At 42.4% G+C, this 16,944-nt stretch overlaps 1 protein-coding gene across 3 annotated transcripts in view; it reads left to right on the forward strand.

The window, feature by feature from the left end:
- Positions 1 to 15,702, forward strand: part of rab11fip5a (RAB11 family interacting protein 5a (class I)) — a 30,966-nt gene extending 15,264 nt beyond the window's left edge. For all 3 annotated transcript variants that reach the window (XM_028001578.1, XM_028001579.1, XM_028001580.1), the window contains 5 exons: positions 2,371 to 2,882; positions 3,492 to 4,065; positions 8,236 to 10,701; positions 11,824 to 11,968; positions 12,800 to 15,702. In XM_028001578.1, the coding sequence (XP_027857379.1) occupies positions 2,371 to 2,882; positions 3,492 to 4,065; positions 8,236 to 10,701; positions 11,824 to 11,968; positions 12,800 to 13,057 (3,955 nt within the window). In that variant the 3' untranslated portion in view covers positions 13,058 to 15,702. The remainder of the gene's footprint in view (positions 1 to 2,370; positions 2,883 to 3,491; positions 4,066 to 8,235; positions 10,702 to 11,823; positions 11,969 to 12,799) is intronic.
- The last annotated feature ends 1,242 nt before the right edge of the window (positions 15,703 to 16,944 follow it).

Here is a 16,944-nt window from a genome sequence, read left to right on the forward strand (position 1 = left end):
TTATGTGCTCTATCTTCCTGGTTTTAGTCAGAACGCCAGCAGCAGCATTCTGCCGGCTGTCTGATTGATTTGTTGGACAGACCTGTGAAGACGCTGTTGCCGTAATCAATGCGACTAAAGATAAACGCATGAATGAGTTTCTCTAGATCTCGCTGAGACATAAGTGTCTCGACATCTAGGTAAGGTGTGTGTCTGAAATGGCTCCGAATGCTAGAGGACCCACGCGGCTGACATGTGGCATGAAAATAGCCCAGCAGCACAGGAAATTAAAAATCTAAAAGCAGATTATGGTTTGCGTTTTCCTGGTAGCACCGGCAACTTCCCGTTGGTTTGCAGAGGCAGGCATTAGCCGGGGGACGTTTTGTTCAGTTATCTCATCTTTTTTTTGCTGCTGCTGTTTGTTTTCTTTTGAACAGCAGAATAGATGCAACTTTCCTGTGAGTCATGATGTGGTTACTTTGTTGGCGCTTCAGGAAGTGCAACTCTCTGCCCACCCTTTATGGAGCTTACAGTCAGCAAACGCCTTTATATGGGACGCTTGTTTATTAAATTAGAAGAAAGCATTGTTTCGCTTCATTGTTCTTGCTTATAGGGACAGAATGAACGAAGGTATTGTTGGATGCTTGGTCACACTCAGCAGGAATGAACTGCTTTAGAGGAGTACACACACTGTGACCCTGCATCCTTCAAGGTGCCTAAATAAACAGAATCTCAAAACTTCAGGCAAGTGCAAGTCCTGTCTTAGTATTGATACATTTCCTAATACATTTTAACGTACAGCATTAACCATTTTCAAACTTCTTATCAACCATTATCAGCTCTTAAATCGTGATTCATCTTGCTTGCAGTGTTACAGGATGTTAGGACGACTGCCAGCACGAACTTAGCCGTGCTTTTTCCAAACATTCCTTGGATTCGTTGCTGTGTCATCCAGTTGAAGGACTGCAGTAAACACAATTGTTAAACTGGCAAATGAGGAAGGATGCCTGAGAACTTGCTTGAGTTTCTCACTCGTTCATAGGGAAAGCAGGGGTGTGGTTGTGTTTTACTAGAGCACAGAAAAACAGACTGGGACAGCTTCTCGTTGAAAACAAGTTATGTAAGGCAGAGTTGAGCTACGCTGTTATAATGTGCAATGTTCTGTTTGGTATTTCATATAAAAGAATAAGGATATGAACAAATTAAAAACAGGCATTTCAATCCATGGTAGTCCTATTAGAAAATATGCATTATTTGAAACACTGTGGATGTTTGGGAAAGTGGTGTTAGCTCTGACATCAAGAACACAAGTATTGACTATCCAAGTTTACTAATTTCGGTAAACAGACATTTATTTTACAGGTTGTTAAAACAGAAGATGTAATAAGAGGATTGTATTTGGTATTTAGCGCAAAAGAAAAGGATATAAAAAGGCTGAATCTTAGCTGAGCTGCAAAAAAATTGAATTTTACCAACAAATGAATTATAGGGAAAAAAACTGTCCTCACAGAGAGATTGGAAAATGTTTACATAACCATATCAGCTCTTGGTTTGAAAACGTTTTGTAGATTACTAAAGTCCTGAGTCTCAGCAAGTGAAGCATTCAGTTGTTTTGTAGGTCAAACAAAAAAGTAACAGGTTTATAAGTCCAAATCTGACTCCTAGACAAGCTAGCTTGAAAGTATGCTAGCAGGAAGCTAATGATAAAGTTTTGGCTTCTTTTAATGCTGCACAAATCAGTCCTAGCAACTAAAAGATGATGATATCAGGCCAGGGTAATAATTGTCACACTTACCTCATGTTTCTCTGCTTACTGAACAGGAACACACTTCTAGTAGCTTAGCAGATTGTTGTGATTTATGGGCACAACTTCTGCCGTAAACCGGAACCGCCATTTGTTTACATGTTAGCAACTTGCTAACCTGCTTTCCACAGAGGTTTTAGGCTATAAAATATGTGGGAACTCCAGCTATCACAGCTTAAATGTGCCAATATTGCTTTACCTAAACCTACAGCTAATGCGGGGAGGGATGGCGACTTGAAGAAATGGCCGCAAATAACCCACACTAGCATATTTAGCTACTTCACTGACTCAGTTGCTTCGGATGTAGATGTGGGTTTTCTTCCGTTGGCTTTTTGTCCACCCAATGAAACGTGTGCTTTTTTTTTTTAAATGGTAGAGTTCTGCTCTGGTCTTCACCCATCTTGAACGAGCCTCTATCTTAAGCCTAATTAATCTATATTTGTGCCAAATTAATATGTTATTGGCAAGAAAGACATGAACATCTTAGAATCTTTTAAAAGAACCTTCCTTTGAGACTCTTGATCTGTCTTTGTAAGTCATAAAAACAGTGTGTCGTCAGATCTCATCTGATCCAACTTTTGTTGCAGGTGGTATAGACTCAACTCCAAGACGGGGAAGAAGGAGAAGGAGAGGGGAGACATTCAGGTCACCATCTTGTTCACCCGAAACAACCTGACGGCCAGCATGTACGACCTGGTCATGAAGGACAAGGGCGCCTCCACCTTCAGCAAACTCAAGGAGCGCATGAAGGGCAAAAGGAGGTCCAGCGACGAGGAGTCGTCCTCCGCCGTGGTGCCGGGTGGGTACAGCTCCCTGTACCGCATGCGCCAGAGACTGCCGAGTGACGGAGGCGGGGAGGAGGACTATGAGGATGACGAGGGGGGGGAAGTCCGGCGGAGCAAGATGAGGACCTTCTTCCTGCGGGGGAAGCTGCGGAAGTCGTCCGACACTCGCTCCAGCACCTCCCTGGGCTCCGAGAGCAGCGAGTCGTCGTCGCGTGGCGGCAGCCTGAGTCCGACGGCCGGCATCAGCGTGGTGGTGTCTGACCTGTCCAACTCCCCCAGCAACAGCAGCAACTTCACTGCAGACAACAGTCCAGGTGAGTCCGGCAGGGAGACGATTTATCATTATTACTTAGTGACGAGTGTCTAACCATTTTCACCTGTTTATCCTTCACATGTAAAGGATAAACTCTGGATCAAACCTACTAGCCTGACATTGATGCGTTTACTTCAGCAGTTTGGGTAGATTTTCTAAAATGCAGTATGATATATATATATATATCATATAAATTATACATCCTATTTATAGGATGTATAAATAATTGTATAAATTATAATACAATTATAATGTATAATAATTATTATACATTATTTAAATGTGGGTTTTATATTTACATTATACATTATTTATTGTTTGGGTTTTATATTTATGTCTTGAATGAAGAAGATGACTCCTCTTAGTATGACCTGAATATGATTCTTTGCCCAAGATTTTTAAGAGGGGCCCATGGCCTCCCGTGCCCCCCTCTCAGGGTTGCCACTGCCTTGTACATCTGTAGTTATTATGTTATTGTTGAAGGCTTGGCATGAGTTAGCCAGCTATAGAAATGCTCAGTGTCCTCTTGAGAAGCATTTTGTATTTATTACTATATAGCTGGTGATTTTCGCTCTTCAATCCTCCTCATTTCTGCCCTCTCCTGTCACAGAACACACAGCAAACATTTCGCCCAAGTCGTCCTCTCTCAGATGCGAGTTCGGCGACGATGCCGGCGAAATCACCATCGCAGTGCCTCCCCCGACCGTTTGTGTAAACGGAAGCCATGCGTCCAAAGTCCAGGCCCAGGATCGAGGCTCAGGAAAACCGTCAGGTTCTTTAGGGTCGGGACTGCTGCTGCAGCGGTCCATGGCCCACTCCGTTTCCCTGCAGAACCTCAGTACGAAGCCCTCCGCCGAGCTGCCCAAGGGCCCCGCGGGGGACGGCCGGCGCTGGTCCTTCGACAGGGCCGGTGAGGAGGAGAGGGCGGCCATCGCGGCAGCCCTGGGGCAAAGCGGGGCCGGAGAGGAGGAGCGGCCGGAACCGGCATCACTGCCAGAAGCCTCCCAGGCGGAGCCAGAGAGTCAGGTGAAAAAGCAGAGGAGGAACTTGTTCTCGCATGGGCGGAGTGAGTCTGCAGGGAAGGGTCAGAGCCAGTCCAAAGGCGAGTCTGAGCAAAGCGCCGCCGCCACCGAGGACAAACACAGAGCGTGGTTCGGATCCAAGGACTCGCACAACAAACCCAGGTGAGACACGCAGCCGACACACCACACATCAGAACGTCTTCAGCTTCAAAAAATAAACTCATGTGGAATTCTGGTTTTTGGATGTAATGAGTTTTAAAATTTTTGTCAACAACTTTGGCGTTAACATTTAAATAAAAAACTGATTAATTGTCCTACAAATTGCAAAAAACCTGTTGTTAATGTGAGAAATCGTCGTTTCATTTTGTAGCGGCTGAAATTAAAACAACTCAAATCATAAACAAGTCATTAAAATAGAAAAATTAGAAGGCAGAAGACATATATTGAAGTTGCATACTTGACTTAGTATCTTTTTATTTTTAATAAACTGATTTATTTCTCTAATCTTTAACTTAACCTCTACTTTAATGTGACTCGGCTCTTCCAGACCTGCAAGAAAACCCACATAAACTTTAGTTTGTTTGCTTTCATTTTAAACAAGTTGATCGGTGCGTTCAGTGGCCTTTTGACAGAGCACGACTTGTCAGACCTGTTTTCTTTGTGTCAGACTAATTACCTGATCTGCTGAATGCAGACACCTACATTCCTAACCCTGTGGAAGAATGCTGCACCTGTTCTCCAACCAGCTGGAGTAGCCTTTCAACGCCACTCCAGTCTTGCTATATTTAGAGCGAGTGAACACCACCTTTTCTTCCCGTTTTAAGTATCTACATGGGATTTTTCATGACGGATCAACAGAAAGAAGAGCATAACTGTGTAGTGGAAGGAAAACGATGCCTGGAGTTTGACGTATTTGACAAACCGGCATCTGAAATGTGTGGAGTGCAACTGTATCTCATTACATTTACTCTGACAAACCTAAATTAAGCTGAACACAAGCAGCCTCTTTCATCTCTCTGTCTTTTAAGAAACTAAAGGCTGCTTAATTTTTTTTTTGTTGTTGTTTTAAATGTTTTAAAGTTTTGAATCACTTTTAAATTCAATTGAATTCAATTCAAATGACTTTATTTGTCCCTGAGGGGAAATTTAAAGGGACATGAGTAGCACAAATGGACTCAAAAACGATGGCTCATACGTCTATGAAAGGTTTTATAGAAATAAAACTTGACTTATTTTACTTACTAGCTTATGCACAAAAGGCGGTGATGGCAGCCTTATGCTGTGGGCTTGGTTTTCTTCAGCAGTGACAGGGAAGCTGCACACAGTTGAGTTGAAGATGGGTGAAGCTCAAAATGGAGTAATCCTGGGGGGGGGGCACACCACACTTTTCAGATTTCTTATTTACAGCAGAGTTAATGAGCCATTCACCAATTTCCTGCTGCTTTGTGTTGCTCTATCACATTAAATCCCAGTGATATACATCGCTGCGTAAATGTTTTCCCCAGATAGAAGTGGGCCAAACACCTGATGCAAGAACAAAATGAGCGCAGCGCTCTGTTCCAGTACTACAGATGAGCCTCCGGCTCTGAACACGTCTCTGCTGCTCCAAGTCTTTGGTTACAGGAGAAGTCTGCAATGCAGATGGAGGAGTGGAGCTGCTTTTGTAACGCTAACCGTGTGCGGAGCGTAACGCCGCAACGGAATAAACGGTCCGTTTCTTTGGAGACATCGCTGCTCTCGTTTTTATCCCGGCGCGTGTGTGTGCAGGTCGGTCATTCCTGTTTGAGCAGCCAGAAAAAGGGCCGAGATGTGGACCTTTCCACTGGTCAGACTGTTAAGCGGGTAGTTTTTTTTAAATTATTGGTTGCCATCATTTGTGGTGTTTTGTACCACTAATGTGATGAAATGCATCCGCCGCACTGAAGCTTTTCATTCGTTCTGTTAGTCTTTTGTTCAGGCATCAGATAACTCTCATCTAACACTTGAAAAACTTTTCATACCCGCTCACTTTTTGCCGTCCATTTTGTCGTGCAACAACCTCAAGCTTTAATGAAAGGAACAGATTAAAAAGTTTAACATGAACGACTTTGAGTCCAACATATTTTATTATTTTTTTACTCACTATAAATTTAACAGCAATGCAAACTGTTTTGTAGCTGTACACATTTTTGCACATTAATTTGTGAGGTTTAGGGTGAAGGAAAAAAAACATTTAGTTTCCAAGCTGATCTTATTCCATAAACCTGCTGCTAATCGACCGCACTGTTCTGTTTGCTTTTGCGCTTCTGCTGCTGCTAAAATGTAAAGAAGAGCTTATTTTCTTGTTACATTTGTAAAAAAAATAAATAAATTCTCCTTTGTGTTTAATGGCAGCTGCCATTTATTTTTGTTGAAAAGTATACCTGGGAAATCAGCTTTATGCATGACTGCAGAGCAACTAGTGACAGGTGGCTAATAATAATAGCTAGCAAAAAAAATAATCATGTAGCGTTTCTACAGAGCTAAAAGCTAAAAGAACTAAAAGCTTTTTATATATTTACTATAAAGTGTAATGAAAGTTTCATACTATATTTTGTGATGTCTTGCTCTAACACGGTATTAGTTGGTGGGTTTATATTTATACAAAGCAATTATCAAGATTGTAGATGGTTTTCATTAATCATTATTTGATCAAATGTGATTTTATTTTTCTTTCTATAAGCAATATATGTTGCAAAGAACTCTATGTAAAAAAAAAACAAACAAATGAATGTGTAAAGGCATACCATGCAGAATATCAACTATGATTTTACACATGGCTTTTCTCTGCTTTGCTGCCACCTAATGCTGCATTCAATGTACCAAAAACTGAAGAATTTCTGAAAATGGGGATAAATAAATTTTTTTTAAAAATAAGCGGTTTTCTGTCTGAGCCATTCTAGGACTTTCAGAGGTTTACGGCGTTAGCATGAATCACAGCTTGTTTTTCTCTGGTTTCATTTACACTGTAAATAAGAATATTGATGTGGCTCGGAGGTCATGAAGTTCACGTGGTGCAGAAATTATTTTGTTTTTATGTCCTTTTTTGTTAGCCGTAACAGTTTAAGTCTTTGGAAAAAGTATTCACACCCTGGATTCATTTTACATGTTATTCTCTTACAACCACAAACTTTTGTGAAATCTATTGGGATTTCATGTGTTGTAATCCAATACAATGTAGGAATAAAACAACTTCGGAGATGTTGTTTTCAAAGATTTTAACAATTTAAAATCTGACTAGTGTGGCCTACATTTATATTTTGGCCTCATTGAGGCAATACTTTGTAAAACCACCTTTTAAGACCTTCCAGTCTTTTTGAATTTGTCTCTATATATCGTTTTAGAGACGATTCGAACTCAGTCAGATTTGATGAGGAGCATCCAGTAAACTCAACTAGTCTGAACTTTGACTGGACCATTTTAGCATATAAAAATACCTTGATCTAAACCATGTCATTGAAACTGTGGCCTTATGTTTGGGGTCTTGGTTCTCCTATCAGGGAGGAGAAATGTGGTGATTGGAAAAAGTTTGCTCCTTTTGTTTTTTATTAATTCCACTTATTTCTAAGAAGGGCACAAATATTTCTTGATTTTAATAAAATACGAATAGAATTTTTTATTATTATTTTGAGAGATTTCTGTCCCCTGACGCTTCAGATGGACGAACATGTCGATTGTTTTTATAACATGACCCTGCTTATTCACAACTGCATTCTTACTTTTATTCTTCTAGATGCAGTTTGTGCACTTTAATAAACCACTAAGGCCTTCACAGAACAACTGGATGTGTTGTATACTAAGACTAAATGGCACAAAGGTGGACTATTTTTACTCAGTATGTGACATTTTACTCTATTTACAAGTTCATTTTAGATTTTTCAACTATAACTAGTTTATATTAGCCTGTCTGATAAGATCCCAATGAAAAGTATTAGAGTTTCTGGTTGGGGCATGAAATGGTTCAAAGGTTAAGAGTAGCTTTTAAGGAGCTCTATAATGAGTGCAGTTCTGTAATTTTCCTTTTTAGAGAAACATTTTACACCATCGACTGAGTTTCTATTGTCTTTGAATGAGGCACTATGGCAGCATGCTTTTTTATGAAATCGATTTCAGAACAAACCATCAGATCTAAGGTAAACCAGGGAAATAACGTCTTTTATCCGCTAATAAACAATCCAGTTTATGCCAATGGGACAGACTCTGCATAGTATGCCTTTAAAATGTGACTTGAGCCAAATGCTTTTTGCAAGCTTACGTTGAGCAGTGTGAACAAGCCTGACTAATTGAGAGGACTGTGTGTCCTTCTTTTCACAGCCTGGTGGTCTCCACTAAGTTAGAGCCCAGAACTGACCCCCACCCACCACCTCTTCCACTTAGTCGCCATCCCCCGGGTGTCCCCGGTGATCCTACCTCTTTGGTTTCCGCACTGCACCACACTAACCCCTTTTCCCGTTCACAGACCACACCGCCTCCCATATCCCAGTGCAACCCTTTCTACTCCCGCTTACAGCACAACCCCTTCTTTACAGAAATGTTAACTAACCAGACACTGAAGTCACCGCTGCCTCCTTTGCCTTATCTTTCCAGCTCTCGGCCCCCCATAACCGACCTCTTTCCACAGTCAAGTAATCCTGACTTGATGCAAGACAGCCCAACAGTAGAGGACACGGCTGATGCCAAAGACCAACCTGTTGAGAGACCTCTCCCTCCAGTTCCCTTAGTAAATAAAGAACCTTTAATCAAGAAGTTGTCAAACCCCTTTCTGTCTGCTGAGGAGCGTAACCTGGACTTGGAGTGGGACGAATCATTTGAGGCTTTTGCAGCTGGCAGACTGCAGTCTCCCGAGGAGTTCGCCATGGAAAGCAGAACACAGCAAAACACAGTCGATGACCATCCACTGGAACACGACCGTAGTAAAGGTGAATTACAACCAGTCCCGGATGCAAACGAGCAAACAAATATTAGTGATGTTCTCTATGATCAGCCTGGGGGCAGAATTTTATCCAATGAACTTCCACTTCCTATCCAGATGAGGAACAACAACGCACTTCACTTTGACACCTTTCCAAAATTCCTTGAAACGATCCCAGAACACAGAAGCTTTGACAGCGATGACTCGACGTTGAACACTCCTACTAACTCCCCTGAACCGACTGATTTCATTGTGACCGAACAGGACAGCAACACTACTAATGATTTTACGCACACTAATATCAATGCTGCTCCCTTTCACATCTCATCTGCACAACTCAACAACAACAGCAGCAGCTCTCCAGACCCCAGCTCATCGGGCCTCGGCAGTTCGACCGAAGAAGACGTGCTCTCCTGTTTTTCATCTCACTCTGAGAAATTCTCTGTGTCGTCCTCTGAGGAAGCGGAAAGCACCGTCCTTCACTTCAAGAATTCCTCCGACTCAACTACTGTAAAAACCATAAAGACCTCAGGGTCTGGAGACGGCATCGCTGACAAGTCCGTTGATCAGTTTTTGATTGCCGATTCACATAAAACTGTTGATCAACCAGAGGATAGTCATGCCGAAATGGTTGGTTGGAACTTTTTAGGGGACTCGTTTCAGCCTCTTTCTCTGACGACGTCGGAAAAGGAAACAGAAAGTGAACCTGGAGGTAGTCAAACACCTAAAACTCCTGATCTGAACCCTGATCTGTTGCAGACACTACAAACGACGTCTGTTGTGTGTCAGCAATCAAGCAATGATGGTGAAGAAGAAAGTAAAGATTGCACTGTCGATCCTTCTGAGGATTTCAGCGCTCGTTCTAAGAACAGTACCACGGAAGAATTGATGCCTGCTTCTTCAGACGATGAATTCTCTTCCACACTACCATCGGTACCTGTCATAACCTCATCCCCTGAGGTCAAACAAGATTTGTTGGATGTGACCAATGAGAACACTGGTTCTGAGGCGCAGAAGGTTCGCCCTTATTCTCATGTGGAATTTGGGATTTTTGATGAATACCTCAATGTCAGTAACCTTGCAAGCAGTCCTAGCCAGGACTTTGACACCGCTTGGTTGAACATACAGACCCCTGAACAGAGTAGCAACACCTTACGCCGTAGCCATTATTTCAGCGCTGACTCGCAGGACTACTTAACCTGTGATTCTCACTCATTCTCCAACGGGTCAGAGCTGAATGAAACTCTATTCTCAGCTAACTCTACTCGCAGTGGTGAGATGAGCAACGTTCAGGCAGTCCCTGATGATCTTTTTAGAATGGGTCATACAAATCTATCGCAGTCATCAAACTTTGAGGTCAACCAGAATGAAATATTTGGAGAATTTCTCCAGTTCCACCAAGGCAACTTGGTGAACGTTGAGACAAGCCTGACAGGGGGCGATGGATTACAGGTTCTGCCTGCCCCACCGCCAGACAGCAGCTCTAATCCAAAGATCCACAGTGACATAGGGGAGGGAAATCAGGACGACATCTTCTTACAGTCTCCACAGGGGCAGCATGCCGCGCTGCAGCGCTCCCTTTCCGAGGGGACGCTGGCACCTGCCTTTGACCAACTTTTCCCGTCCTCTTTCGGGAGCGATCCCTGCGCAATACAGGAATCCTCCTTTGCTCAGCTAGACCCTGTCTTCCCTTTCCCTAACACATTTGCTCCTTCTCTAATTCCTGAAAGCAATAGCTTCCATGTAGCGTTCTCTGCCCTCTCTCCACTCGCAACCATTTCGGCGACAGAGCCACCCGGCTCAGAGCCCGGCGCCACGCCACAGCCGGATGTGACCAAGCGGCGGCAAGCGGCCAATCAGCCGAGCAGGTGAGGTCGCACGTGCTCAGTGCTGGGTGAAAAGGTGGAAAAGGGATTTCTTCCTTGTCTTCTCGTATTCCTCCTCTGCTTCTGCCTTGCTTCCTTCCTGTGCTGACTCTCAGGGGGTCTTCTTCTTCTTCTTTGTGGTGTGATCGTCCGCGTTTCGTCGCTTTTGTTGAAACGCGTAGACTTCCTCTGGTGTCAACAGGACTCTTCTGCAGGTTTTGTCTGCGTGTCCTGTGGTAACAGGAGAGGGGGAAACTAAAGCCTCGGGCCAATTAGCAGTTATTTTACCTTCAGGCCTACCACGCTTATTCTCTGTCCCAAGACACACACACACACACACAGCACACCCCTCTCCTCGGGGACAGCCAGTGTTCTCACACAGCCAATACATCAACCAGAAATCAAGCTTGTTACATGAGAGAAAAAAGGTGCTGTTTTGTCATTTCCTTTTCAGCTTGGGGTAATAACACTCTTCACACAATTCATGATTACACCTATGCATACAATTACATCCTTCATTTCAGGATTAATTTTCACCACTTTTCACCAGGTGTAAAATGTGTAGACATTTTACACCTGTTAACCCTATGTCGGCCTTAATCAGGATGAAGTACAATGTTGGTTTGGATTCCTTAATGTCTGGTGTCATACTGGAGGGCAACAAAAAAAATCAAACTGAGCTTTAATAAGGATTAATCTTGCATCAATTGCACTAAAGACACTCAGATAGTGATGGTTTGCTGCACGTAGGTCATTGACACAGGAAACTGTCTTCCTGTGCTTTTATGAAGACATTGTCTCATATGTTTCTTCATACTAGGATTTTAGAGAGCTGGTATACGTTTATTTGTGCTCAGAAAGGAAGCCACAGTTTCCAAACACGGCCATTGTTTCCAGAGGAAGATATTGTTCCAAAGGAAATTGTGTACATTTCACAATAAAAGCTAAGATTAAAGTTTCTTTTCTTTCGCCTGTTGTTATAAATATAAGACCTCCACTATGACCACCAGAGTGGTAGCTGGGCAGCTCATCAGGCAGTAGGTTGGGAGTCGGGTCAGTGTTGGGACAATGTGAATGGCTCACTGTGTGTTTGTGTTTTTTTTGCTATTGTTGTTGTTGTTGTAGCCCCCACCCAGTGAAGCCCCTGACCACTGCCATGCTGGCTGAGGAGAAGCGGTCAGTGCTGGCCACCGGCCTGGAGAAGCTCAAGTCCACCATCCATCCAGGGAGGAGCAGCCAGATCGCCGAGCAGGAGGCAGACAGGAAGAAGGTAGAAAAAAATAAATGAATAAGCGCCATCAACCATTATTCAATGTGGTTGATGGCCTTGCAAATTTGGGTTTCTTTTCATTTACTGCTGCTGTAGGGTTGATACAAACTTTTACAAAGTATTTACTAGGAGTGCACCGATTACAGTTCTCCAAAACGCCTGGCCTACCAATTCTGATTTTGGTCGATACCGATTTTTATTTTTGTGTGAAATGTTGCTAAATATTGTGACAAAGTCACTAAGTTGGCAACAGTGGGGTGACGATTGTCCTGACCATACCTGGTGGGCAGATCTGTCAGCCAGCCCTCTGTTAGAGAAAAAGTGGCTAATTTTAACGAACTTACTAGCGGTAGATAAAATGGGAGGATCAGATCAGTTTCTCATGTAAGAATCAGCCAGTCTCCCATAACTAAGGAAATCGGGCCGATTTCTTGGCTGTCCAATTTATCGGTTCACCCCTGCTGTTCATAACCCTTCACATTTTATCACATTTAAATGCTAAAATTTTGGTTTCTCATATAAGTATCAGCCGATCTCCCCAAATCAGGGCAATCAGGTCGACTTCTTGGCCCTCCAAGTTATTGGTGCATCTCTGTTGTCCACAGCCCTTCACAATTTGTCTCGTTTAAACTGAAAACTTTAATTTATTTTATATGATAACCCAACGCAAAGTAGCTCATGTATATAAAGTGGAATAAAAATAGTACTTGGTTCTCTCTATTCTATCTGAACCTGAGCTCTATTTTTTTTTTTTAGCTTTTTAATAGCCTCCGTTCTTAATTTTCAGGTCAGTTTAAAACGCGATCCCACTCTGTGTCTGTCTGTCCTCAGGCTTTGACGGAAGGAGCGGGCTCGTACTACCACCTGACCCACAGCGAGCTGGTGGCCCTGCTGGTGCAGCGCGAGGCCGAGCTGGAGGGGCAGAGGGCCGAGTTCGAGCGTCAGAAACTGTTGCTGGCCAAGCGGGAGGTGGAGCTGAAGAAGCTGAAGCCTCAGGTCCGAGACCTGGAGGACTACATCGACACTCTGCTGGTGCGAATCATGGAGCAGAAGCCAACGCTGCTACAAGTGCGCCCCAAGTTCAAATGAAAACAAAGAAAAAAAAAATCAACAAATGACTGACCTTCTAGTTCACGTGTTCACTCGAAAACCTCCACAACAGCTCTCTGTTTAGTCACTGCTATGCTGTCCTTTTTGATACAGATATTTAGGCACCCAGAGGTGTCGAGGTGATGTTTTCTAGCTGGCATGCTTGACCCCGAGCCCCCCTCCCCGTTCTGTTTTCTCGGCGGTGGCGGCGGGTTGGTGGTTCTGAATGTAGCGCGTCCTCAGGTTGTCGTCAGGCTCCCAGAGCCTGGTGGAGGGTTCCAAACCCAGGCGCTGCCAGTCTGGCATCCTGATCTGAATCCTCTTTCTTCACCGCGCTTAGCGCCTCCGTCGTCACAAAATTTCCCTAAAGTGGGAATTTAAAGTGTTTATTTATTACATTTTTTTGGGGGGGTCCAGTTACTAACAAACTGTCAGATCAGCGCGGGGCATTTTCATGGCTTTCAGACTGATCTCATCTTAAAGGCGGAAGATGTCTGTTTTCTCGTGTGCCTAGAAAGTGCTCGCACATTTCTTACGACGTTTTGACGCTTAAAACTGGAAGGTGTTGTGTTTTGTTATGCGGGAGAGAACAGGAGAGGATTTCTGACGTTTCAGACACGAGGCATCAGCAGGTTTTGGGTTTTATTTTTATAAATCGACTGTTTATTCAACCTTTTTATAAGATGGTTGGAATGCACTTGAAGAGAATCACCCCGCCTTCACCGCACTCGCACAGCAGCAAATTGTAACTGACGGATAACGCAGCACGGCGGGGAATACAGAGTCACCCTGCAAGTCGAGGCTTGACCGACAGATCTGTCAACTACAGGCAAGAATGGAAGGAAGGGAAGCGAAATCGGCCAAATACAGAGCTTTACAGAGGCATTCATAAGCCTTGAACGTTTTCTGTTTGTCACGTTACAAATGCAAACTTCATTGTGTTGTATGAGAGAACAACGCAAAATAGTCCATAACTGTGAGGGGAAAGGAAAATGAAACATGGTTTATGTTTTAATAAGCAAAAAAAAAAGTGTGGCATGCATTTGTATTGCAGGTTTGTAGTTTATTTAGCTTGACCCTGATCAGCTTTCTTGTTTTTGGTTTAGAGTTGGCTTAGTGTCGACAGCACTGGATTTTATTTACAGGTAACCCAAGTTCAGGGGGGCTAAATTAAACATGTGCCACAAATTGTAGGTTTTTAAAACTTGGGATACAATTTTAAGAACAATGCATCATTTTTTTTTCCACTCCTCATCGAGGATGCCTTCCTGTCTGTCATGTTAAATCCCAGAGAAATGCAGCAAAGTTTGGTGTTGGAATGTGACAAAAATATGAGAAAGTTCTGCATGTCAGAGTATTTTCAGAGTTCATGTTGAGTTCATCAGCGTAAGAAAAATTGCTTCTTTCGTTTGGCTCCCTCATTTTTTTTCCAGATGCTATGAGATGTGGCCTGTTAGCAGCGAATGCTAATACTCGTTTTTTCTTCTTCTTCTTTAAAACGTGCAAACCAAATGAGACGGGGTTGGCATTTGACCCTTTCACATCACTGAGAACGGACCTGAATGTTCAAGTGTTCTTAATAAAGCCAACAGGTGAATATAGGTTTCATGTTTCGAACACAGGATAAGTGCTGTTTGTTTTTAACTGGCTAGCTAGCTCCCTTCCCCTCCGACGCTCAGCGTTATAAGCTAACCGATTCAGGCGGCGACAGTATCGGTATCTTCCGTCCTGCTTCCTCACATGCGTGTGTTGCTGACACATGAGTTGCCGCAAAGGGACCGCATTTTTCGCCGTGTATACGTATTAAATTGCCAAACGCTGCCTTACTTTTATTTTTTTGAGTTTGTTTTCCTTTCGATGTTCACTAGGCTGGCACTTCATTGTATTTTGTGTTCGCGCGGACTTAAAGCCATCGAATCTCTAATTATTGCGCTTTGTGGTATCGTTTAGCACAAGAATCAACTGTATGCATACAAATAGAAAATGAGTATTAGCAGCAATTTACTGTGACATGCCAAAAACAAAAAAAAACATAAGGAAACAAAATCATAAACACACAACCTTGAAACTTAACCTATAGAGCTGATTAATACACCATAAAGTATTCTGATATGATGCCACCTCAAACAGCATTCGTGAATGTTCTTGCACTACTTAATCGTCAGAAGAATAACTCTGCTGTACCCGTCTTTGTGATATTGGTATCGCTAGATCGACTTCACGCCGTATTGCACTTTCCTAATCGCTCTGTGGTTAAGCACTAGGCCTTCCTTCCACACCTTGACGATGATTCGCCAATGAGCTCAAAGCATCAAACATTAAAAAAAAAAAAAGAAGAAGAAAATAAATCACACGTATGTCGTCACATCCGTTCAGCTGGGCGGCCGCAATACAAAGAGTGCAGATGACTGTAGAAACGTAGAAGAGGTGACTCGGCGCTCGCAGAGTGCAGGAATAAGCATTCTCTTTCATGTCTTCCATTTGGCGAGGTTTTTATTTACCTTTTGAATCGACTGTGTTTTGTTCTCGAGTGTGAAGCTGGCAGAATGTGCTCAGTGTAAGACTGGAACGTTTACAATCCGTGATGCAATTCCGTTTCACAAATTTTGTATATTTAATAAAGAGTATTTTGTGTTTCCTGCTCACCGTGTCTTTTGTGGTCATTTCCTTTTGGCGTCGATGGAGTCGGGATCGTTCCTGCTCCGCTCATCACCAGTTTGGAGCCACGAGTGTCAATGTCACTCTTAATGTGACGTGTGTATTATTCAGATATATTAAGATATCCAAATTTTTTGCCATGAGAGCCAAAGTGGTTAAATTTAGAAAAATGTAAAACTCGGAGTGCACCAATTGCAATGTTTGGGCCGATCACCAGTCTTTAAAAATGCTGACATGACGAAAACGAGGCCAATTTATCGGCCACTAATTGAAACCTTGTTTTCAGGAAATAAAAATGGAAAAATGCGTTTCTTGTTGCATATATTTTTATCTGTTTGATCATATACTAGAAATGCAACATTTTAAACAAAGTAATAGAAAGCAAACTTGTAAATTGTTGTTGATCCAAAACACACAAAAGTGTCTCTCGTGATCCTTATCAAAAAAAGAAAGGCAAACAATTCCCATGTATGTTTGGGTCAGTTGTTTTCATTTTTGGACTAGAAACATTCTTTAGTCTGAACCTGAACAGGATGTGGCTCTCCTCTTGCTGTATTTGGACAAGTTTAATGAATATAGAGGGGGGGGATGAGTCTATTTACTGCAGAGTTAAAATGTAACCAAAAACACGGTCAATAAAAGTGAAAAACCTTTTTCTTTCCCTAAAGTGTCCACTGTGGTAGGGGGGCTAAAAATAGTGACTCAGTCGGCCTCAAATGACCCCTGGGCCACATGTGGGACAGCCTTGTGTTACATGGAAAACATATGAAGTAAATAATGCAGGATTGACTGTATTACATAATTTTATATAATGTGTTGAATCAGTTTAATTAGTTCCTGACATCTACTGATTTATGTCATTTAGCTGATATCTACTGTCTAATACATGAAATCTGACAGATAGATAGATAGATAGATAGATCTAATTTTTTTTTTAAAGCATCATGCTACATCATGTTTTGGATTTTAAATTGAAGGAAAACATAAAACTTTTGCCCAAAAAAACTTAGATATATTTTCTCCGGTGAAAAATGATACAAAAAAGAAAAAAAAATCCCAATGTAAATAAAATAATACAAATGATCTAAAGAATATTACTCAATCCAATTACTCCTTGGAAAAAACTGCTGAGACTTACAGTTGTACTCAAACTTTAAAATCAGCCAGAATATGACAATTTTCTTCTTTTTTTTTAAGCTTCTGCAGGAAATTTGAAGTTGTGCGACTGC

The sequence above is a fragment of the Xiphophorus couchianus genome, chromosome 19, assembly GCF_001444195.1.
Source record: "Xiphophorus couchianus chromosome 19, X_couchianus-1.0, whole genome shotgun sequence".
Lineage (NCBI taxonomy): Eukaryota > Metazoa > Chordata > Actinopteri > Cyprinodontiformes > Poeciliidae > Xiphophorus > Xiphophorus couchianus.